Source organism: Phyllostomus hastatus, unplaced genomic scaffold (genome assembly GCF_019186645.2).
Source record: "Phyllostomus hastatus isolate PE091 unplaced genomic scaffold, TTU_PhHast_1.1 phas_contig_152, whole genome shotgun sequence".
NCBI lineage: Eukaryota > Metazoa > Chordata > Mammalia > Chiroptera > Phyllostomidae > Phyllostomus > Phyllostomus hastatus.
In genome coordinates, this window is record NW_025333622.1 from 15,392,174 (window position 1) to 15,417,744 (window position 25,571).

General features: G+C 45.9%; 1 protein-coding gene across 6 annotated transcripts in view; it reads left to right on the forward strand.

The window, feature by feature from the left end:
* The window catches only part of WNT5B (Wnt family member 5B), a 125,945-nt gene extending 105,262 nt beyond the window's left edge, over window positions 1-20,683 (forward strand). For all 6 annotated transcript variants that reach the window (XM_045830443.1, XM_045830447.1, XM_045830446.1 and 3 more), the window contains 3 exons: window positions 896-1,143; window positions 5,761-6,053; window positions 18,859-20,683. In XM_045830443.1, the coding sequence (XP_045686399.1) occupies window positions 896-1,143; window positions 5,761-6,053; window positions 18,859-19,317 (1,000 nt within the window). In that variant the 3' untranslated portion in view covers window positions 19,318-20,683. The remainder of the gene's footprint in view (window positions 1-895; window positions 1,144-5,760; window positions 6,054-18,858) is intronic.
* Window positions 20,684-25,571: the final 4,888 nt, after the last annotated feature.

Genomic DNA, 25,571 nt, shown 5'->3' on the forward strand with positions numbered 1-25,571 from the left:
GGTTAGAAATATCTTTTGTTGCTATTGGATAAGAATATTGGGTTTTTTTGTTTTGTTTTGTTTTGTTTTGTTTTGTTTTTGTTTTTGCTGGTGGGGGCAAAGAGAGTCGAGTTCCTATTTTATAAGTCTGAAGACCAGATGAGGGATTTGCAGGACCATGTGTGGCTTTCTTTTTGTGTTTTTAAGACTCTTGTCATTGCCAGTCAACATGGAAACGGCAGGCACTCACCACCTGGCCTGTGCCCTGATCACGTTTTCACTCAGGTGGCAGATGTACAGCCTTCTCATCTAACTTAACTCTTTATTGTATCTGGTGGATGATGAGCAGAAGGGAGAGACCATGAACTGATATAGAGTGGATTAGGGGACGTGTGGGTCAGATATGGAGTGGAAGCATTTAGAATATACTGTGGTGTATGTAAACTGGATTCGATTTTAAAGGCATAAGGGGGAGTTCTATTTAAGGGAATTTATTGCTTTCCATCACATATTCTGCACTTGGGCCAAAGTGAACGAGTCACTCCTGCTCCTTGCTTAAGCCATGTGCTCTCCTGTTGAGGTTTAGCTCTTCTTGCCCTCTGCCTCAGGTGAATAGCCTGCCCTCTCTGGCGCGTGCTCCTCCTGCCCCACACTGTTTAAGACTCAGCTTCTCCCCAGCTGAAAGAGCTCTTCCCCTCTCTGATCACTCTGGGTCCAGAAGTTCAAGTCTGTCTCAGGCATCTGGCATCTCACATGTCATCTGTGTCTGTGCCTCTGTTTCCCCAATTTTCTTTTCCAAGCCATTAGTGCAGGGCCTTATTCACAGAAAGCACCCAATAAATGTGTTGAATGACTGACTTGCTGCCGCACACAGGCATGTGTTCACTCCTTTCCCCTTTCTGAATCGCCGCTGTAGGTCGTTAGCTATGAACCCGGTGCAGAGACCTGAGATGTTCATCATCGGTGCCCAGCCTCTGTGCAGCCAGCTTCCTGGGCTCTCCCCTGGCCAGAGAAAGCTGTGCCAGTTGTACCAGGAGCACATGGTCTACATAGGGGAGGGAGCCAAGATGGGCATCAAGGAGTGCCAGTACCAGTTCCGGCAGAGGCGGTGGAACTGCAGCACGGTGGACGACACGTCTGTCTTTGGGAGGGTCATGCAGATAGGTAAGCGGCCACCAGACATGGCTTGGCTGAAAGAGCTGTGCTCACCTGGCCTGGGCGCAAACATGCTTTCTCTGGATGGGGGCAGAGAGAGCACACCGAGTGTCTAAGTGGGTTCTCTCAAGGCGTGGAATTGGCCTGCAAGGAGAGAAGGGAGGTGCACAGGCAGCAGAGCCTCAGCTGATGTGTTAGCCGCAAGCTCAGTGCGTAGCTAGCCCTCTGCTTCCAGCTTCACCCTGTCCGGGGCAGCCTGAGTGACTCACTCTGGGAGGGGCTCAGACCGTCCGGGTTGAGTTAGAGTGAATAGGAAACCCGCCCACCACCAGTGCCCTTCGTGTCACACAGCACAAGGTCCTCCTCAGAGGGCCTTGCCTGAATGTCTGTAGGCTTTTTGCCTCTTCCACTTGGACCCTGAGAGAGACAGAAACTCTGAGTCAAATTGGTGATAGTTGTCATTAACCCATCCAGACCCAGTCCTGGCCTTTTCATTTGAAAGCGGGTGTGTGTGAAAGTGGGGGCAGGGGACAGACTGAGGAAGAAAGACGGCCACCTCTTCCCAGATTGCTGTTCTCTCCCCTCTCCCACTCCTGGTCTAGGATTCTTTGGCTGCCTATTGCTTAGATGGAGGTGTGATCTGGGGTCTAATTGTTTTAGGTCCTTTTGAAATGTAATTCTCCTCTTTCTGGCAAGAAATTGAGAAATCCGGCCCTATTCTCCTGGGTCTTATCCCCAGGGCCATAAAAGGAAGGTGTCAGAGCACTGAAGTCCCTGTCACACATTCCTTCTGAACAGCTTCCCCTCAAAAGACATTCTGGAGTTACCCACAGCTGGGATTTTCCCCAAGAATGATTTTAGCAGCAGGGGAGTTAGGAATTGAGATTCTGTGCTTCTTTATTACAGATACTTGGAAGGCTCCTCCCTCTCCTGACCTCTTTCTCCTGCCTCCCCTGCCCCATATTGAGAAGTAAGGATCAGGGCAAAGCACACTTTGAATCTCATTCTTTCTTCCTTCAGGGTCAATCAAGCTACATGAAAGGAATGCTCATGTGTTCCCATGACAGTCTTACCAGGCAACTTTCCCAAACGAATGGACTTGAGGGTTAAATGGGATTTTGGTGATAACTTTTCTTCTCAAAGATACTTAGTATCTATCCCTTCTTCCTGGTAAAAGTCTAGATCAGCAGCACCCTCTGCCCCACGTTTCCAGTGAGGACATAAGGATGGCCCAGGTGGAGAGAGAAGCATGCCCTGATCACTTTAAGGGAGTAACCTAATATATGCCCGAGGTTGGCCAGGTCCTTTCCATGTGTTGGTTTATTTGAGTGAAGGCCAACAAATGAGGCTCTACTTTAGAAAGAAAAGTGTTGTCAGGAACAGAAGTTCTGCTGGGTGCAGGTTTGCATGGTAGAAGGACTTTTGAAAGCAGACCCTGTTCTGTACCCTGTTCTGTCACAAATGGGCCCTCCTTTTTGCCTTACTTTCACCGTTCTTTTTTGTAGCTTCCCTGCAGACTTATGCTGCCTGGGAAGCTGTCCTCCATTCCTCCCCCTGGGCCCAGATTGCTCCTGGTGAGTCTTCTTACTAAGGTCTTCTGTGTGACTTCCAAAAGATTCCTTCCTCCTTGGAAGCAGCTGCAAAAGTCCGCCACCTAAGGGCAGCAGTGCAGCTCAGAGGGAGCCACTGGTGCTTCACCCAGTCTCCACCCTGGGGGGCATGGAGGCACCTTCCTGGCAGTTGGAACAGAGAGGGCATGATACCATCCTGCTGTTTCCTGTTGTTCTACTAGAGTAAGGTCTCTCTACTAGTTCCAGTAGCTACTGGTTTAATAGCCATTTTCCTTGAGGTGGTTTGAGTTTCCACTTTGAATTGTTTCATGTATAGAGACCCTTCCCCCCACTCCACATTGATCATTCTGAAGCCCCAAGTTATCTCTTGCTGGCTGAGAGTAGCACTAGCAGCCTGTACTTATCCAAATGCCTCCTATGAAGGCAGAGCCACCTGCACTCAGGGCCTAATGAAGTGTCTGGCCAACAGAGGCAGAGTGACTGCAGGAGACAGCTAATTCATCAAGGACAGTTTGGGATCCCAAACCAAGCTGATAGGCAAGGACCATCACAGCACATAATGTCCATGATATGCTTAGCTGCAGGTACGCTATTTTAAAAGGCAGTTCTGAGAGGGATGATTCATTTCTGGAAAACGTGTTTGCTAAAGAATGGAAGAAGAAATCAGACATATGTAGCTTGGAAAAGAGAACACATAAAAGGCATATTAGTTGCTTTCAAACACTGAAAGGCTGTCCTATGGAAAAGGGATTCGATCATGTATTCCCAGCAGGCAGAAGTTATAGGGAGGCCTATTTCAGCTTAATATGAGAATGTTCTGGTGATTAGAGTCACTAAAAAAAGATGGATGAGAAGCCAACCCACTTCTCCGAGGAATGTTGTGAAAGGAATGCTCCCAGCGGAAGGAATGTGGCTCTGGGCTGCAGCTTCAGAGGCTCCGTCAGGATGCCAGGTCAGGGGCTGAGGCCCCATTTTAGGAAGACTTCTCAGGCAAGACTCGCTCCTGCCTAAGGAGCCTCTTAACCACTGGACCGCCCTGGGAGCTCACACTCACCGTCTGCCCCACCTAGACCAGATAGACACCCTGGTCTCTGGCAGCAATTCAGTGCTGACTCAGATGTTAAACCTGATGGCTGGATTATGAGTGCGATTTTCAGTGCCATCTGGGTTTTTCTTGGGCTGCTCCCAGTCTACAACTGACCAGAAGGTGACCCCTGGTTAATTGAAAAAAAACTGATTTGCTCATTGTGGGCTGGTTGCAAACTTCACTGTGTCGTGACTAGGTAATCAAAAAGTAGCGTAAGGTGTGAGACCTATTAATGACTGCAGACTCCTTCCCTCTCCACCTGCCAAGACGGAGTTGTGGGGTGTCTGCTTCTCATCACGGAGAGCAGAAACTCTGCCTGGTTCAATAGCGGAAAGCAGCATTAAATCTCAATTTCCTGCAAAGAACCACTCCCTTCCATACCTGAGGCCATAGGAGTATTACTTATTATCTCTTATAACACATTTATTGAAATATAATTCATGTACCATACAATTCACTACTATAATATACAGTTCAGTGTATACTCACAAGATTGTGCAACCAGCACTGCTATCTAATCTCAACCCCCCTGAAGAAACTGCATACCCATTAGTGGTCATTCTCTGTTCCTCGCCCCTCCTCCACAAGCCCTAGGTAACCACTGATCTGTCTTTATGCATTTTCATATTATGTATACTTCATGTAAATGGGATCATTCAATATGTGGCCTTTTATATCAGGTTCATTATAGATACAAAATGCCAAGTTGAATCACTTAGCATAATAATTTCAATGTTCATCCATGTTGTAGCATGTCCCTGTACTTAATTACTTTTTATGGCCAAATAATATCCCATTGCATGGATAATGCCACCTTTTGTTTATCTAGTCACCCGCTGATGTGGGTTGTTTCTACTTGTTGGCTATGATGAATAAAGCTACAATGAACATTCACGTGTAACTTTTTGTGTGGACAAATGTTTTCATTTATCTCGGATATATTTTTAGGAGTGGATTTGCAGGGTCATATGGCAATTCTGTGCCTAACCTTTTGAGGAGCTGCCAGACTGTTCCCAATGCAGCTGCACCATTGAACATTCCCACCAGCAGTACCTGAGGGTTCTAGTTTTTCTATACCCTCCTCAACTTGTTATTAGTTTTCTTTTTGATGATAGGCATCCTCATGCATCCTTCACATCCTCATGTGAAGTGGTGTCTCAGTGTGATTTTGATTTGCATTTCCCTGGTGGTTGAGTACTATTTTTTATAAACATTTTTATTCAAGCAGAGCGTACAACATGTGAGTTTCTAAGTGGTTCATTACAGCAATAGAGGAACACAGCTCGGCTTTTCTACTAGAAATGATTTAGATATTTGAGGAAACCCTGCTAAGTGTCCTGAAATGTGGTTCCCAATCCTGTGGGGTGAGGAGGCAGTGTGGACTCTGTGAAAGGCAGGGAGACAGCTTGGTTGATTTTGAATGTTGTAATTGTAGTCTACTTCCTACTCCTGGTCTCTGCCACTGTCTAGCTAGATAATGGCAGCAATAAAAAGACAGATGTGTGGTTCATAGAGTGGTGGAAAATTGGCATCTGTGAGGGGAAGATTTTTGAGAGGATAGAGTCCTGTTATTGGTCCTGTATTTCTATTCAGTCTCATTTTGTTGGTCCCATGTGTTTCTTAAATTCTTCATTGTCCACTCTCCCCTGCCTTTAGGTCTGCCTCCTAGAAATCTGCTGGTCACGTAAATGTCTCTGTAATGGATGTTAGTGTAAGCCAGGGCTGGAGGGAGTCCCTGTATTTGGTATGTCCATAGGGCAAAGGAGGCAAATTTCAGCTCATTCATTATCAAGAGAAGTTTCAAACCATTGGAGCCATGGGAAGTGAAAGGTGCTCCTCCTGACATTTGCTCCCCTCCTGGGAGTGTTATGGCTGAGGCTACAGCAGCACAGGTCTGGAGGAAGCGGAGGGAAAGCAAGCCTCCACTTGAGAGCAGACCTTCACCACCAATCTTGCCTTGTCTTGCAGGGAGTCGTGAGACGGCCTTCACCTATGCCGTGAGTGCCGCCGGGGTGGTGAACGCCATCAGCCGGGCATGCCGAGAGGGTGAGCTCTCCACATGTGGCTGCAGCAGGACAGCCCGGCCCAAGGACCTGCCCCGTGACTGGCTATGGGGCGGCTGTGGGGACAACGTGGAGTATGGCTACCGATTTGCTAAGGAATTTGTGGATGCTCGGGAGCGGGAGAAGAACTTTGCCAAGGGATCGGAGGAGCAGGGCCGGGTGCTCATGAACCTGCAGAACAATGAGGCGGGTCGAAGGGTGAGCCGGACCCCCTACCCCATCCCACCCCTGAGGAAGAACTGGGCTGCCCCTGGGCTGGGCTCTGAGCCATGACCTGGCTATGGAAGAGGTGGGCCTGCGTCAGGAGAATTTTACCTACAACTGCTGACCTAGATGCCCATATTATTGAACTAATTCCTTTCAAAAGGGATTTCCCAGTGGGCACATGCACTTGTCATTTTTTTAACCTTTTTAATTTTTCTACAGGATATCTGTCCCTATACAGCTTAGGTGCAGGCTTTTGATCAGAACTTTAGACACAAGGAGTGGATTTCGTGTCTTGTCTACCCCTCCTTTGTAATTTGAACAGATACAATGATAGGAAGTTTAAGCTGTTAGAAATAGTTGAGGGTTTATGATTTCTCAAAGTTTCAGGTAAAAGCAGAGCTGACTGAAGAGCTGCTGTTTTACAATCCAGAAGCCCATTCCAAATGTTCATTTAGGTCTAATGGCAAACACACTTGTGTGACAGGGGTTTTAAACGTAAGTGGACGTGTGAAGGACAAACCATTCTTTGGATGCTCCAGTAAGCAGTCTCACTGATCACTTGTAAGATATGATGATCTCTGAGCCTCATTTTCAGTAGGAACTAAACTGGAGCTTTTGAGGTGAGCTTGCTTTATTGCACGTGCCGAGCATACCTGGGCACCAGCGTTAGGTTTCCTTTATGGTGTTCTGGGGAGCACATTCCTGCTCTGCTGCTCCTTGTTCGTGAAGACCCCACCTCTGGGCACATGCTATGGACTCCTCTTTCCTTTGCTGCCCTGTGAGGCCTCTGCCTGAGGGCAGCGGGGACTTGCTCAGTCAAGCCGGGGCCGGGGGAGTGTGGACTTGCATCCAGGTCTCCTGTAGGGAGGTCTGAGTGCTGAGTGGTGGGACACTCTCCTGGCAAAGGGCCAGGGGACCACAGGCCTCTCGCAGACAGCTTTCTCTGAGAGTCGTTTACATTCAGGCCTGGGACAGGTCAACTGCCTCGAAGGTCCAGGCCAGGTATTTCAGTGAGAGCAGAGGGGAACTAACTAAAAAATGAGAGCGGAGGTTTCTTGAGAGAAATAAATCCAGAAATTTAATGTTGGTTCCTTGGTGATTTGGTAACAGAATATGAATATATTTCAAAAAATGTGTTTATATATCAATTTAAAAATAAGTCATGTTTCATAGGAGTACAAGGCAAATAAATGGGGTTGGAAATGTGTTTTACATGAATTGGGATCTTGTGATGTTGGCTTGGTATGACGTGGTGCACTTGTGTAAATGTAGCATGACCAAAAGTGTGACGTGAAGTAGAAATTAGAATTGGTCATTTGCCCATTGTCTTCTTTACGTATCACATATCCTGAGACCAGGATTTTTTTAGCCACATATGGGTGTGTGGCAGGTGGGGTCGATCTGTGGTGGTGTGAGAGGTACTGGTTGATGCTTTGAGCTGTGGTTGTTATGGTACAAACTGGGGCAGAGAGACTAGAACTCTCTTCGGTGGCTGTCCACTCTGAGGGCATCTGTGGGGCTGCCTCCGTCTCCAGGACTTCCTTCCGGTTTAGCAGTCCCTTAGGCAGTCTTTGAGTGTTTAACCACGACTGGAGGGTGATGAAAACGTTAAGATCTTCACATTATCTTCTGAATGCCAAAGTTGTACCCATTTTTCAAGGTTCCAGTGTAATACCATCCTGCAAATCTTCCCCATCCCCCGTAGGTAGTAGTCTCTGCATCGGAACTGCAGTAGAACGTTTGTACTTTTCCTGAGGTATAATGCACTCTACCTCAGCTCATGGGCTGCAGGTTTCTGAGGACAGGGATTACCGTGTATGCTTTTTCACAACAGTTCTCCCTGTGTTTTACATGGATGGGTGCGTGTGAATATGCAGATGAAAATTCCCATATTGTTTCCTATCCAGAGGTCAAATTCATGGAGGGCTGTTTCCTGTCTCTGCTCTAAGCTGTCTGTGGGGCGTTGTGACAGATGTGGAGGTGACCAGGCATTCATCCTAATCTGAGCCCCATTTCAGTCACATTCTTGACCCCACTTCTGCTGGCTCCTCATTTTATTGTCCTTAATTGTTTGTTTGTTTGTACTGGGCCTTATCTTGGCAGCCCCTTCCCTTCCATCTGCCACATCTGGCATCTGCCGTCCCTTACTCTCCTTCCCCTGTCTGTCTCCCTGTCTTTGGCCCCCCTTCCTCCAGTTCCACGCCTCTTCTACTGCCCTTTATCTTTCTCCCTTTACCTCTGTCTGCTCCCTGTTGGGAATTCTTTTTTTTTTCTTTTTTAATTGAATTTTTTGGAGTGACATTGGATAATAAGATTATGTAGGTTTCAGGTTTACAGCTCTGTAACACATCATCTGTATATTGTATTGTGTGTCCACTGCCCCAGTCAAGTCTCCCTTCATCACCATTTATCCCCCCTTTACTCTCTTCTACCTCTTCCCACCCCTCTTTCCCTCTGGTAACACCACACTGTTGTCTGTGTCTGTGAGCGTGTTTGCGTGCATGCTCTCTCTCTCTTTCTTTCATTTTTTGCTTAATCACTTCCCCGTTTTCACACAGCCCCACAACCCTCCTCCCCTCTGACAGCTGTTGGTCATGACCCTATTTCTATTTGTTTGTCCATTTATTTTGTTCATTAGATTCAACAGATGAGTGAGATCATATAGTACTTGTCTTTCTCTGACTGGCTTATTTCACTTAGCATAATGTTCTCAAGGTCCATCCATGCTATTGCAAAGGGTAAGACTGCCTACTTTTTTATATTCCATTTTGTAAATGTACCACAGTTTTTTTATCCACTCATCTACTGATGGACAGTTGGGCTGCTTCCACTTCTTGGCAATTATAAATAATGCTGCAATGAACACAGGAATGCATATATTTTTTGAAATTAGTGTTTTGTGTTTCTCCAGTGTATTCCCAGAAGTGGAATTGCTGGGTCATAAGGCAGTTCAATTTTTAATTTTTTGAAGTAACTCAGTACCATTTTCTACAGTGGCTGCGCCAATCTGCATTCCCACCAACTGTGCACAAGGGTTTTCTTTTCTGTATATCCTGGCCACTATTTGTTTGTTGATAGCCATTCTGATTCATGTGAAGTGGTATCTCATTGTGTTTTAAGCTGTATTTCTCTGATGGCTAGTGATGCTGATAATCTGTTCATACATCTATTGGCCATCTGTATATTCTCTTTGGAGAAATATCTATTCAGGTGCCCATTTGCCCATTTTTTAAATTGGATTGTTTGTGGGGTTTTTTGGTGTTGAGTTTTGTAAGTTCTTTATAAATTGTGGATATTAAGCCCTTATCAGATGTGTCATTGGTGAATATGTTCTCCCATTCAGTGTATTGTCTTTTCATTTTGTTGATGGTTCCATTGTTTCTTGTTTGTTTATTTCCCTTGCCTGAGGAGGTAGATCAGAAAAAATAATGCAATGGGAAATGTCCACGATTTTACTGCCTGTTTTTTTTTCTAGAATTTTTATGGTTTCTTTTTTAAAATATACTTTATTGATTACACTAGTACTGTTGTCCCATTTTCCCCCCTTCACTCACCTCCACCCTACTCACCCTCTCCCACCCATATTCCCCCGCTTTAGTTCACGTCCATGTACATATAAGTTCTTTGGATTCTACATTTCCCATACTATTCTTACCCTCCCCCTGTCTGATGGGAACTCCTTTGTAGGTGACTGTCCCCTTATCTCTTGCTGCTTCTAGGATTCTCTCCTTCATTTTTACCTTGGCTAATGTAATTATGATGTGCCTTGGTGTGTTTCTTCTTGGGTCCAACTTCTTTGGGGCTCTCTGAGCTTCCTGGACTTCCTGGACATCTATTTCCTGTGCCAGAATGGGGAAGTTCTCCTTTATTATTTGTTCAAAGACATGTTCAATCTGTTGCTTGTCCTCTTCCCCTTCTGGTACCCCTATAATTTGGATGTTGGAATGTTTAAAGATGTCCTGGAGCTTCCTAAGCTTCTCCTCGTTTTTTTGAATTCTTATTTCTTCATTCTTTCCTGCTTGGATGTTTTTTTCTTCCTCCTGGTCCACTCTATTGTTTTGAGTCCCAGTTTCCTTCCCTTCACTATTGGTTCTCCGTGCATCTTCCTTCATCTCTTTTATGGTAACCTGCATTTTTTCATGTAATTTGTGCCCAAAATCAACCAATTCTGTGAGCTTTCTGATCACCAGTGTTTTGAACTGTGCATATGATAGATTGGCTATCTCTTGGTCACTCAAAAGGATGAGTCCTGGGGGATTGAGCTGTTCTTCTGTTGGAGACATGTCTCTCTCTCCTTATTTTTTTTTTTTTTTGTCTGTTGGGTCTTGTTATGGTGAGGGGTGGAGCCTTAGGTGTTCACCGGGGCTGGGCACCCCAGTTGCTAGATTGTGACATTGTATGTGTGGGCAGGGGCAGGAAGGAACAATGGTGGTAGTTGCGCTCTCCTGGGGCATCAGTAACCCCCGTGGGATCCTGGGTTGTGCACTCTTCCCTGGTCCACAATGGCACCTCACTGGGTCCACCAGCCACCGACTGCGTACTCAGGGTCCACCGCTGTGCTGCAATCTTGCGCGTCCCCGAAGGCTTAGGCGCTCGGTTGCCTTATGCACCCAGTTCTCCCTGATCTCCATCTCCGCGCACCGCAACCCGCACCCGCTCCTCCTCTCCACCCCTCCTACTGGTCTGGACGAACGGGTCTACTTCAACTTCTTGGCTGTCCGACTTCCATTCAGATAAATTCTCGATCAGTTCTGGGTGTTATTCTACCCCTAAATTGTTGTTGTTCTAATCTTGGTTGTGCGTGGAGGTACGGTGCGTCCACCTATGCCTCCATCTTGCCAGAAGTGTATAATTTATGTTGCAGGTTTGATTCCTGGTCCAGGGTATGTACAAGAGGCAACTGGTCAATGTTTCTCTCTCTCTCCCCTCCTCTTTCCTCTGCTATGATTATGCAGGCCAGCGGCGGCTCTTTCCGTACAGGGGGCTAATTTGTACTTTTTAATCCCTTCACCTTTTTCACCCATATCCCCAACACCCCTCCCATCTGGCAACCTTCCAAACGTTCTTTCATTCTGTTTCTGTTCTGCTTGCTTGTTTATTTTGTTTTTAAATTCAATTGTTGATAGATATGCGTTTAGTGTCATTTTATTGTTCATATTTTTTATCTTCTTCGCCTAAAGAAGATCCTTTAACATTTCATATAATGCTGGTTTGGTGATGATGAATTCCTTCAGCTTTTTCTTGTCTGGAAAGCTCTTTATCTACCCTTCAATTCTAAATGATAGCTTTTCTGGATAGCATAATCTTGGTTGTAGGTCCTTGCTTTTCATCACTTTGAATTTTCTTGCCAATCCCTTCTAGCCTGCAAAGTTTCTTTTGAGAAATCAGCTGACAGTTTTGTGGGGGCTCTCTTATAGATAACTAACTTCTTTTCTCTTACTGCTTTTAAGATTCTCTCTTTGTATTTAACCTTTGACATTTTAATTATGATGTGGCTTGGAGTGGGCCCCTTTGGGTCCACCCTCTTTGGGACTCTCTGTGCTTCTTGGACTTGGTGTCTATTTCCTTCAAAAGTTAGTGAAGTTATCTGTCATTAGTTTTTTCAAATAGTTTTCCAATTTCTTGCTCTTTCTCTTCTCCTTTTGGCATTCCTATGATGTAAATGTTGATATGCTTAAAGTTGTCCCAAAGGTTCCTTACACTATCTTTTTTGGGGAGCAGGGGGATTTTTTTCATTTGCTGTTCTGATTGGTTGTTTTTTGCTTCCTTATGTTCCAACCACTGATTTGATTCTTGGCTTCATCCACTCCACTGTTGTTTCTCTGTAAATTGTTCTTTATTTCAATTAATGTATCCTTTGTTTCTGACTGGATCTTTTTAATGCAGATGAGGTCCTCATTAAGTTCCTTGAGCATCATTAGAAACAGTGTTTTGAACTCTGCATCTGTAAATTTCTTTTCTCTATTACGTATTTCTTTTCTTGGTGTTTTGTTCTGTGTTTTCATTTGGGCCATGTTTCTTTGTCTGCTCATTTTGGCAGCCTCCCTGTGTTTGTTTCTATGTCCTAGGTAGAGCTGTTATGACTCCCTGTCTTGGTAGCATGGCCTAATGTAGTAGGTGTCCTAGAGGGTCCAGTAGCATAACCTCCCCTATTACCCAAGCTGAGTACTCAAGGTGAGCCCTCTGTGTGGGCTGTGTACACTCTTCTCTTGTAGTTGAGCATTGACTGCTCTTAGCACATTCAAGGTCAGTGACTGCCTATGTTCTGACCACGGTCACAGAGTACTAGGTCCGAAGTGACCTGCAGGTGGTTGCTACTTGTTTTGGTCTTGGAGGTACCCAGGAGAGGCCAAGCTGTGAACCAATGCTGGCTGCTGCTAGTGCTGGCTTGGAACAACTTAGCAAGAAGTACAGGGCTTGCTGAAGCTAGATGCTGCTTGTTTCAGAAAATTTAGAAAAATCTGAAGCATGAGCCAAGATAAGCCATTCACATGGAAAAGCCACTGGAAACAGCTTGGGTGGGCTTGAAATAGGGGTGGGATAGGGCCTCAGTGAATAACCATGGTAGGGCAAACAGTATAAGACAGGTTGATGGAGTTTCAGATATGGCACCTGCCTGTTGGCTCTGTGGGGGGAGGGCTCAGAAAAGGAACAATGGCCTTTTATCTGGGAAAAAACTGCCCCCCAGCTCTTGTCCTTCATTCAAATGCTGAATGATTAATTTCTTTCCCATATGTCTCTGATGCCTTTCAATCTACTGCCCCAGTACTGGAGCTCAGAGGGAGTAAGTCCAAGTAAATCTGTATGCGGGCCCTTTAAGAAGAACTGCCTGGGATTCTAGCAGTTTCTGTCTCCCACAGCCTTGGTCCCCACTGGTTTTTATAGCCAGAAATTATGGGGACTTACCTTCCTCGCACTGGAACCCTGGGCTGGCAGGCCTGGTGTGACCCCTTGCTCCTGAGGTATCCCTCCCAATTTTTATTTGCCACATGTGGGTGTGGGACCAGCCCATTCTATGTCTCCATCCCTCCTACCAGCCTTGATGTGGTTTCTTCTTTAATTCCGTAACTGTAGGACTTCATTCAGCTCAATTCCTGACATTTCTGAATGATGGTTATTCTATAAGTTAGCTGTAATTTTTATGTGGTTTTGTGAAGAGGCGAGCTGTGTGTACCTATGCCACCATTATGACCCTATAACATTTTTTGTAATACTGGTTTTGTGGCAACGAACTCCATTAGCTTTTTCTTGTCTGGGAAGCTCTTTATTTCCCCTTCAATTTTAAATGATAGCCTTGCTGGGTAAAGCAGTCTTAGTTGTAGGTCCTTGCTTTTCATCACTTTGAAGATTTCATGCCACTTCTTTCTAGCCTGAAATGTTTCTCTTGAGAGATAGCTGACAGTCTTATGGGAGCTCCCTTGTATGTAACTGTCTTTCTCCAGCTGCTTTTAAGATCTTCTCTTTGTCTTTAACATTTGCCTTTTTAATTTTGATGTGTTGTGGTATGGGCTTCTTTGGGTTCATCTTGTTTGGGACCTATGAACTTCCTGGACTTGTATGTCTTTTTCCTTCTCCATGTCAGGGGAGTTTTCTGTCATTATTTCTTTATATACATTCTCAATCCTTTGCTCTTTTTCTTCTCCTCTGGTACCCCAATGATGCAAGTGTTGTTATGCTTTGTGTTGTCCCAAATGTCCCTTAAACTATCCTCACTTTTTAATTTTTTTCTTTTTGCTGTTCTGATTGTGTGTTCTCTGCTACCTTGTCTTCCAAAATACTGATTGATCCTCTGCTTCATCCAACCTACTGTTTATTCTTCTAGTGTATTCTTCATTTCAGATACTGTATTTTTCATTTCTGACTAGTTCTTTTTCATGGGTTTTGTGTCCTCTTTTATGTTTTTATAGTTCCCACTAAGTTCCTTGAGCATCCTTATAACCATTTTTGTAAACTATATACCTGATAAATTACTTGCTTCCATTTCATTTAGGGTTTGTTTGTTTGCTTATTTGTTTGTTTAGATTTCTCCTTTCATTTGGGATATGTTTTTTTGTCTCCCAAGTTTGGTTGCCTCTTGTGTTTGTCTATATTAGGTAGATATGTTGTGAGTTCCAGTCTTAGTAGATTTACTGTATGTAGTGGGTGTCCTGTGGCACACAGTGGCATAGTCTAATTGATCACCTGAACTGAGTACTCCCAGAATGACCCTTGTGTAGATTGTGGGCCCTCCTGTTGTAATTGGGTCTTGACTGCTATTGACCCATTTGTGCGTGGGTTCTACCCTCAGGCTAGCTGGCTATGAGTATCAACCCAGACCACATTATATGAGCTGCTATTCAGGTTCTGACCACACAAAGTGGAATTCAGCTCAGCAGGATCTGGTGCCTGCCTAGATCTCCTTTTGGATATGCCACTTGTGAAGCTTAATGGATACTGCTCTTAGATTGTCTGAAGCTGGCCACTGGGTGTATTGATTCTGGGACCTCTTGGGAGGGACTCTGGTGCAGTCCTATGTCAGATGCTGCTGGTGACTGGCCCTTGGCATCCTGTTTGGAGCTATACAGCAATCCACAGTTTGTGTCTGCCTCTGCTGGGCCTACATGTGTGCAGTAAGGACTGAGCTGCTTACCAAGTCTGGCTTTAACTAGCACTGGGCTCAGGGGAAGGTCAGCAAAAGCCCCAAGGCACCTTAGATCCACTTCCACCTGTCCCTGCCTGCCAGCTGCCTCTTCAGCTCAGTCACTAAAAATACCTTTGGTGGTACTCAAGTTGCATGAGGTAATTTCTCAGTGAGTCACTAGGTAGGAGCAAATGTGTTCACCAGATTGACACAGGTTCAAACTTGGTGCCAATGCTGGGTCTGAGGCCATTCAGCAAATATTTCCAGGTATACCAAGTTTAGCTGCCACCTGCTAGGTGCTCACATACCTTTGTGGTGGATTGGGGTCTTAGGGAGTCATCAGGGTGAGACCAGAAGAGTTTATCAGGCTCAAACAGAGCAAGATTTGGCTGTGTGGAGGGAGGGCTCTGCACCAGTCAGGTGTACAAGGAAAAATGGTCCCCATCCTAGAATCACACATCTCAGTTTCCCCGATCCTGCCAGGAGCCCAATCTCAGCTGGGCATGGCTGCTAAGAATTGGGAAGATGAGGCTAGGAGAGCTCTGGTGAGGGGGGATGCTGGCCAGGCTTGGGAAAATGCAACGGGATTGGCCCCTGCCCCAGAGCCACACAACTCAGTCAATTCCAGATTCTGCTCAGATCTTGGCAGTGTGGAACCAGCAGTAGTTGGAAGGGTTGGGCCACCAGGAACCCAGAGGGTGGGGCAATCAGATCTTTTGTGAGGGAGAGGCACCAGTCAGGTTCATGGGGAAGTGGTAGCAGTGGCCCCCACTCCAAAGTCAGCCAACTCAGTCACTCACACCCCCTGAGTCTGCTGAGACCTCTGCCCTCCAGCCCAGGCTACTGACCCCTCAGCAGGGTGCAGGCTGCACAGGATGGAGCGAGAGGGAGTCCAGATAGTGGAACTATTGTTGTCCTCCAAGCTCATGCTGCAGGAAGGGGAGTGTTCCACACAAGAAAGATGGTGTCTGCAGTGTGGGAGAGGGGCTCAGCCGAGGGATTCTGGCTGCTTCCCTTCAGCTCTCTCCCCAGAGCCACAAACCCCAGTCTCTCTTCATAGGACTCTAGATTGCTCCACACTCCCTTTACCATTGTCCAGGGTGAGTAGCTGCAAGTGAGATTTGGTGCATTGGCCCTTTAAGAAGGCACCTGTGTTTCTAGTAAGCTCCTGTCTCTTTCTGGCAGACAGATTTTCACAGCCACATGTTATATGGGCGACTCTTTTTAGCTCTGGTGCTCTGGGCTGGAGAGCTCAGCTTGGGGCTGAAACCCCACACTTCTCAGGCGGAACCCCCACAGCTGAGATATCCTCCCAGAATCTCAGCTGCCATCTGTAAGAGTTGGGTCAGCCCTTTGCATATCTCTGCCCTTCCCACTAGTCTCACTGTGGCTTCTTTTGTAAATCCTTGGTTATAAGACTTCTCTTCAGCTAGTGTTTAGTTGGTTATTCCATTTGCTTGCTCTATGTTTTAATTGTAATTCCAGATTGATCCTGGGAAGAGGTGAGTGTACATCCACCTACTCTACCACCATCTTGGATCCCCTGAGTGGGGAATTCTTATCCCTGTTTTTCACACTGTTCCCAGGGGACAGGCCTCAACCATCAGTCATTGTCTGAGACCAGAGGCATTTACCTCACACCTACACAAAAAGTTCCACAGAAAAGACTAAATGGTGGCAGGAATGGGAAATGCCCTGACCAGGTATTTCATAACCAGGTTTTTTTTTTTTAATGGAATATCTAGGGCTTGACATTTTGACCACAGAGTAAATCTTGAATATACTTTACAAGAAATTTCTCTTGGCCTTTAAGAGTCTCTAGTGAATCCATTTTAGATCTCGACAGTAAGAGCAATGGGTTGATACTACCTGGTCACTCAAGGGCTTCCAAGCATTTTCCAGTTAAGAGCTGCCTAATCTGCCCTATCAGGTGGTTGAGCATTGTTCCACAAAGTGAAATGTCACCAGTTCGATTCCCAGTCAGGGCACATGCCTGGGTTGCGGGGCCAGGTCCCCATTTAGGGGTGTGTGAGAGGCAACTAATGGATATATCTCTCACGTGTTGATGTTTCTTTCCCTCTTTTCCCTCTCTCTGAAAGTAAATAAATAAAATCTTTTTAAAAAATTCCTGTTCTTACTCTGTGAGTTCTTGCTTTCACTGTTTTTAGCCAAATATTCCTAAGTGTTTGCTCCCAGTGGAGATGCTTATCCTGTTCCCTTAGTCAGCAGCAAGGTACACAGTTTTAGGCCTCTAATGCTTCCTCCTTCCAGCAGTGCCAGATGCCTGATATTCTTGTCTAAACCAAGGACCATTTCCTGAGGAATGTCAGGCTCCAGCTCAGACCTGGGGATTTCTGCCAGAAGGATAATTGCAGGCTGTCTTTGTAGTGCCTTTTGGAATGGGGTATTGGTTCCTTTATGCCTTGGGCCTGGAGATGCCTGCCAAGTGTGGGAGCTTTTAACCTTGGGGAGGAGGCTGCCTTCCTTCCTCCCCCTAAGCTGTTTTTAAGCCCCAAGACTGAGTGCAGAAGTGCTAGACATTCTGAGTCCCTTCTGGATGGCCCTGAACAGGTTACTGAGGCTCTCTAGAACTTCAATTTTTCCATTATGAAATAGTGGGAATAATTTCATATCAGAAAAAAAGATCAGGAAGAATTTGTACTAGAGTAATATGATGATGTACCTGCAGTGATACCTGCATAGTGCTGAATAAAGATACAATCTGGGCCATCTTGAAAAGAAATCTGAGAAAAGCCCTTGAGAGATGAGTCCCTACTCAGTTGGTGGCAGTAACTGTGGTGGGCTCCCACTTTTATCCTGCCATCGGCACCCTGCACCTGCTACTGGGGTATTTGACACAATGCCTCAGTATACTTCCACTAGAAAGCACTTTGTAAACAGCTTCTGGTCTACTTTTTTTTTTTAAAGATTTTATTTATTTTTAGAGAGAGGGGAAGGGAGGGAGGAAGAGAGGAATAGAAACATTGATGTGTGATAGATACATCAATTGATTGTCTCTTATGTGCCCCCAACTGGGGACCTGGCCCGCAACCCACACATGTGCCCTGACTGGAAATCGAACCGGCAATCTTTCAGTTTGCCAGCCAGCACTCAATCCACTGGGTCACATCACCCAGAGCTGGTCTACTCTAGCTTTTACATTTTGATCTGGGATAACCCAACTTCAAATCCATTCCACATTGTTGTGATTCAGTGACTCCTGGGGTAGATTTGATTTCAGATGAATCACCCCTACAGATGGACCCACCAGCCTGCTGTTCCATTGCACAGGCCATGCTCCTCTCCCTCCACCGTCACCGCCATCCCCCCCACCACCACCACAGGTATGATGTGGTCTATGGTAAGGCTCCTGATGACTCTATGGCATGAATGACCATTGAATTCTTTATTATTATTATTCTTTTAATTTTTATTTATTTAGCCCTGGCTGTCATGACTTAGTATATTGAGCGCCAGCCTGCGAACCAAAGAGTAGCCAGTTCTATTCCCATCAGGGCACGTGCCTGAGTTGCAGGCCAGGACCCCAGTAAAGGGTGCATGAGAGGCAACCACACATTGATGTTTCTCTCTTCTCTTTCTCCCCCCTTTCCAAAACCTCTCTCTAAAAATAAATAAATAAAATCTTTAAATAATATGATGTTTTATTTGTTTAATTAAAATGACTTTTAAATTCTTAGGGCATGTATCAGGACTGGGAGAACTTTGGCTAACCAGGGCCCTGCCAGCAGTTTCTGTTACAGGCTTACCACTCCACTGGATTCTGTTTTCTGCCTGGTGTTCCACATTTTGGAACACATTCTGAACACGTTTTGTTGGTTTTTATTTAGATTTTTTTTTAAGATCAAGGTAGAAATTTATTGTGACAAATTTCAAGTAACAAGAAATGGGTAAAGAAGGACATGCAAGCACCTTGTGCCGCCCTCTTGGCGGGCCAGACTACCGCATGCCTTGCCAGCATGTTTCTTTGTGAGGCTCCCTTAACTGCTGCCGGTGCGAGCAACTGAGCATCCTGGAAAGGTCTTCGTTATAATTGAAAAACTCTTCCTCCTCCCCTAGCAGCCCTGTTCTATACTTGGCCTGTGGCCCTTCTAGCCACTGTCTTGACATCTTCCACCAAGGGCTTTCCTTCTTATGTCCTCCTTTCTCCTCCCCCAGGCTGTGTATAAGATGGCAGATGTAGCCTGCAAATGCCATGGCGTCTCTGGGTCCTGCAGCCTCAAGACCTGCTGGCTCCAGCTGGCGGAGTTCCGCAAGGTGGGAGACCAGCTGAAGGAGAAGTATGACAGCGCCGCAGCCATGCGCATCACCCGCAAGGGCAAGCTGGAGCTGGTCAACAGCCGCTTCAACCAGCCCACCCTCGAGGACCTGGTGTACGTGGACCCCAGCCCTGACTACTGCCTGCGCAACGAGACCACAGGCTCCCTGGGCACCCAGGGCCGCCTCTGCAACAAGACCTCGGAAGGCATGGATGGCTGTGAACTCATGTGCTGCGGCCGTGGCTACGACCAGTTCAAGAGCATCCAGGTGGAGCGCTGCCACTGCAAGTTCCACTGGTGCTGCTTCGTCAAGTGCAGGAAGTGCACGGAGGTCGTCGACCAGCACGTCTGCAAGTAGCTGGGGCCAAGCTCCAGGCCCCCTCTCCACTCTGCCTCACAGAAGATTATATTATATAAATCTATATAAATATATTTTATATTTGTATAAATGAATGGATGGGTGATAATTAAAAGAAGAAAATGGAAAGGAAAAGCCTATTTAAGAGACGTTAAAGATCTTTGAGAATTGAACTTTGCTGGTTCTCAACTCTCAGTGGGTGGGACAAAGGTCGTTCCCTTTCTCCAGTGGCGACTCAGGATGTAGGGACTTGGGAATGTTTGCTGTCTATCCATTATCCCTTGAGGAGAGAGGTGGTGGTTAGGTGGAGAAGATGATTCTGTCTGGAAGTCTGGAGCCTTTGCTAGGTAGATGACTGGACTTGACCTCAGCCTTTGGGCCCAGAGGCCCTATGGAAGGCAGCAGGAACTCAGCTTAAGCCTTGAAATCTCCAGGGTCTCGCCCAGAACATTGACGGGTTCTGTGAAAGGGCCAGTGCTTTCCTGCCTTTTTATTTGTGTGCATACTTGCAGACGTGAGGAGCGGCCCAGTGCTGTCTCTGACCCGTGACTCTAAAAGGACCCACACCTCCCTGGCCTGTCTTTCCAGGGAGAATTACTGTCCCTCCACAGTTCACTGGCTCCTGCCACAAGTTTCCTGCACCAGGAGGAAAGGGGGCCTTGGGCCTGACACATTAGGAAAGACATGAACTGAGTATTTGTGCCTGAGCTGCAGAAAGCTGGGCGCGTGACTAGACTGAACGAATGTTGCACTGTGCTTCCCACCCAAGGAGGGGAACCTCGTGATGCTGCTGCTGTCACTTCCTCCATCAGTGGAGGCCTCATGCATGACAGGATACATAGCTAGGTCAGGCTCAGCCGGCTTGGCATGGTCTCTTCATCTCTGCCCCAGATGTACAGTTTCTCTCTGACATTAAATACCCTCCATTGAAGTTTCACTCCCTTTCCTTATTTGGACACACAGTTACCTTTTATGAGTCTCCTCTTATTTTGACCTAATCCTTAGAGCCCCGTACATGGTATATATATGGAAGAGGGTAAGGAAAGCGAGACGTTTCAGAGCTCTAGTTTGGTAATCAGAGGCAGGAACAGGAGGATGTTAAGAGAATTGAATAGGGTAATGCATTTAAGTGCTGTCCCCAAGGGCTAACACAAAGTTAAATACTCAATAAATGGCCCTGGCCAAGTAGCTCAGTTGGATGGAGTGTTGTCCCATCCACCAAAAGGTTGTGGGTTTGATTCCTGGTCAGGGCACATACCTGGGTTGGGGACTCAATTCTTGGTTGGGGCATGTATCAGAGGCTGAGGTTTCTCTGTCACAGGGATGATTTTGTCTCTCTCTCCCTCCCTTCTTTTCTCTCTAAAATCAATAAACAGCCCTGGCTGGTGTGGCTCAGTGGATTGAGTGCCAGACTGTAAACCCAAGGGTTGCCAGTTCAATTCCCAGTCAGGGCACATGCCTGGATTGCAGGCCAGATCCCCAGTAGGGGGTGCGCAAGAGGCAACCACACACTGATATTTCTCTCCCTCTCTTTCTCCCTCCCTTCCCCTCTCTAAAAAAATATAAATAAATAGAATCTTTTTTAAAATAAAAGAAAATTAATAAACATATCAGGTAAAGATTAAAAACTCACTAAATGGTAGCTATTAATATTACTATTGTAAACAAAAGAATTTAGAGATTTAAATGTAAACCTCACGTTTACCTCCCCTTTCCCTTCTTCCTTCATTTACAGCCTACTAAGTTGACTGTGGTTTGTTTCCTGGGTCCTTGGAAAAGCACAGGTGATGGGGATGCTCCTTGCAGGAACCCGGATGTTGCCAGCTCCAGGGCTGGACTCCAGTAGTGGGGGCCAGTGAGAGAGTGGAAGGCAGAGCCCGGGGGTCCAGGGGGGAGGTGTTGTGTCCAAGAAAAGGAGGAAGCAGTTACTAGGAGAGACATTGATCCCGACTGCACTGGAGTAACCAGTCTTCAGGTGAGCCAGTAACCACATAAAGACCAGTTTTGTCCTAGAAAAGTTTATTTCTGGGAAGATAGTGGAATTATGGAACTAATTGAGTTGTAATGAACAAATAGTCCTGCAAAATAATCTAAAAGAGATTATTCTGCCTAAGTGTCTCCATGGCCATATGTACTACTTGTATCTTTAGTATCTGAAGAGGAACCTTCTGACTTGACATCAAAGAATATCAGATGTGGGGCTCTTCACACTGTTACTCAGACTCTTTTGGTCAACATTGTCGAGATGGGTGGTCTGTGAAAGAAGGTGCTTGCAGTCAGCTGGACTGCAAAAGATCAAAACCATGTCCGTGGCTTCATGAGTTGGCATTTAACCAAATACACTAATGGGCCACATGGACCGACAGTGATAATGCAGGTTCTGAAACCCTGGCTGGCGTTATTGCTCTTTGCCACATCACCTGAAGAGGCGAGCAGTGGAGGGAGAGTTACCTTACATCAGGTGTTCAAAGCGTCTAAGAGCCGAAATGCAATTCATCCTTACAAACTACAGGAAATTAGTTGAGAGTGATTTGTCCACAATCCTAAAAAGTGACTTCTGTGTTTATTATGAAGGGAGCTGGGCCATCCTTATTATGTTGAGGTCTTCTGGCAGAGCCATGGCAAGGGATGGGGTGAATATTGAATGTGTCTTTCTGGCATGGGGAGCCAGCCATATGTTCAAACACCAATGCGATTGTTGCATCCACTGAGAACCAGGGTTAGGAAACACTTAATTTTCAAAGTGGATTGGGATGAAGTTATACTTGCTGTCACACACTTGTTAAATCCTGGTGGATTAGCAGCTGTCTGTCAAGTGATCCATAATGCTGTAGGCACGTGGCTGTACAATATGGAGACCAACCTAAAAAAATTAGCTCTGCCTGGGGCCATCGAAGGTTCGAACAGGGAGAGAACATGGCAGTCAGCTCTCCACAGGTAAGGACCTCCACACCTTTAGTAGTTCCCAAACCTTAGAAACTGCTCTAAAAATGTAGAGGTCTCCAACACCAGAAATTCTTGTTCAGTTGGCCTGGGTTGGAGCAGGGACTATTGTCTGCACCTTTCACAAGGACCTGAGACAACATGCTGGTGGTCCAGAGACCACACTGGACCTCTTATCATTAGAGCCAAACCAAGATCTGCCAGGAGGCACGAGGCAGGTCCTGAGGGCCAGCCCAGGGTTCTGGGCCACCCTGTGCAGCATCACTGTACCTAACATGGATTATTGTTAACATGTTGTCTAATGGAAAGATCATTGCATTGGATGTAATGCCTGGACCAAGCAGTCCTGGCCACTCTGGGGAGCCTTTCTGATGAGAAGGGCAAGGGTATCTGGCACAGAGCAGAAATGACTTGCCTGGGGATGTTCCACATCCATCCTCTGCCTGGGACTGGTACGGGGAGCCTGCAGATCCATTATGACTATAGTAAGGCAATATTTGTTTAGCTGTTTGTCTACATGTATTCACCTTGTCTTCAAGATAAAGTTAGGAGAAAGGTATGCCTGAGTGTCTCCATCTAAGAGTAGATGAGAGGGTAGGAAGGCAGTCACAGCCGGAGTTAAGACCAGGGCAGGGCTCTTCACAAAGGCGTTTTAATGAAAGTCTCAAGAACTTGGGTTGGAAACCCTGATTCGCAGAACTCAGTGGTCAACCACTCTTCATTCTTTGATGTGAAAACAAAACTTGCTACTTGCATTAAAGCCCCGAGTAGTTTATTGCTTCTGAAATTCTGCTCTGCTTCCTATCTTAAATCATTTTTCTTATTTTTTAGAAAGAGAGAGAGAGAGAGAGGCAGGGAGGGGGGAGAGAGAAAGTGATTTATTGTTGGTTTGTTTTTCATTTATTGGTTATTTCTTGTATGTGCCCTGATGGGGATCAAACCCTCAACCTTGGCGTATTGGGACAATGCTCTAATCAACTGAGCTACCCAGCCAGGCTTAAATCATTATGTTCTTATTTAAGCTTTGTCATGCCCTGGAGTTCCAAGAACTAGCAACACAACTTCAGTTGAGCTTGCTCCACAAGACATAGCTCTTATGGCAGCAATAGCATATCAAAAAAAAGAAGCTTATTTCTTGGGCAGAGAGCCACAACCATCCTGAAAGGGTGGGGAAAAAATAGTCATTTCTGTCTTCAAATGGGCTCTGATGCATTGCTAGCCTCCACCAAACTGGTTATGTATATTTTGGGAGACCCTCTCCATATGTGTGTGTGTGTGTGTGCGCGCACGTGAAGGGGGTGCAAGCGTGTGCACATACGCACACCCATGCACGCAGGAACGAATGTTTTTCATTAGCTTTGGAGGGGAGATGAAGAGGTACTTGAGGCATGCAATATGTAAAAAATATAAAATAACTCCCTGTTTCTGGCTGAGATGCTGCAGAACATGAATTGTCTGTCTTCATTGGAAATCCCTGCCCTCTGGTTGGCTAGTGATGACAAGCTTCGTATCTCTAGAGGCGTCCTGGGGAGCTGAAAAGGGCCACCTGAGCTGTGAGTGTTAAATATGATGGTTGGTCCTTTATTATATAGGAATCTCTGCATTGTATTTCTACTAATGCAATAAATAAAGGAAGTAAAGGGTGCTTCATTCCTGATTTTACATAAGCACCATGGGTAATTTTCCCAAAGTAAGATTTTAGCCCACGTAGGAGGGTCAGACAATATGAAAGACCGAGTCCTCACACAGTTAATTTTCTAGACTGTGTGAGAGGTTGGGTGGGTGTTCATCATGGAAGTTATCCATATTCTTTGCTTTCTCCCTCCTGCTGCCTGCCTTTTGGTTTCCACTTGGTTCATTTGCAGTCTTCCAGAGGCAGCAACAGAAAATAGAACCAGATCAGTCCATTCAGGCTTCCTAAGTAGTAATGACAAATCACTGAGTGGGAGAGGGGTGGCTAAAATTAGATTTTGAAATTATCTGTGGATTGAATTTGTCACTTACGTGCATTATCTGTTGCTCCCCATGATAACTAGACATAGACTGAAAGCCACCCTCAGCCCAAGCGGGCAGGAAGCTGCAGTATCAGGAGAGTTTGCCCAAGTGGCGCCTACCAGCAAAGCATCAGAAAGGGCCCTCAGCACTTGCAGCAAGATGTAAGAAAAAAGACACTGTAGAAAGGCCAGCCTTTTAACCCAATGTTATTTTAAAGTCAAAGGGACTGTGTGCTGTTTTAAGTGGCTCTGGCCCTCTAATACATCTTCTAAGACTTGGAGCTTGTGCTCTACTTTTTAGGTCAACCAGCCCTTTAGTTGGTACCTGATTTGAAGCTACCTCTTCTCTCATATGTCTACTTTATTTTCAAAGACCTTTTTAGTAGAAGAGAAGTCTCATAAGGGAAGGAATTTTTAAAAATCCCCTTTGCTCCCAGCCATGTCTCCTTGAACCTAAAACAATGCCTAGCACAGAGAAAGTATTCAGTAAGTACTTGCTGAATGAATGAATGAATGATTCTCACTGAGCAGATGAGGGAATTGCAGGATAAGGAAATTAATTTCCCGGGTCACAGTGAGGTGTGTCCTCTCAAACTTTCAAGTAACAGAAATCAGTTTGAGCCAGCTTAAAAGGAGAGAGGTATTATAAGTGTTCAGGAGAGTCTCTTAGACTGCAGGGTCTTCAGAAACTGACCGAGACACCTGCCTTGCCCCTCCACCCCTCTCCCTTCCCTGTAGTTGTCTTCCCTCTGTGTCTCTGCAGACCAGTTTCCTCTGCTCCTCACAGTTGGAAACAGGGCAGCCAGCAACTTTGGAGTTAACAGGCTACAGTTCTAGCCATGGAAGTGACTCAGAATCTCTCCTGATCCTTGTTCCAAATTCCCAGGGAGGAGCTCCCAGGCCAGGGCTCTCTCTACCATCCTGCAGTGGTTCCAGTCAATGAAGTGGAGGGGTGGCTCTGTCCTTATCAATTCCTCTGCTGATGGTTAGATCAGAGAACACGCAATCCAGCTTGTTTTCATGCATGAAGATCCCCTAAGAATTCCACCTGGAAGTGCTGGTGAGAAGTAGTCCTTGATCTGTGAAAATGCATACCTATGGGACAAGTCCTAAGACTTTTCTTGAGAGGTAAAATCCCGAGCTCACTAGTGTGAAGAGGAAGCCCTGTGTTTCCTAAATACCTTCAAGGGTGAGATTAATACCCACTTGTCTGTCTGATAGTGTTAAGGGAGTCCAGTTACTTAGCAGATGACCAGGCTAACGCAGTGACCACCCCTGGCTGACATTCCATTGTACAGATTTAGTAATTTTTTTATA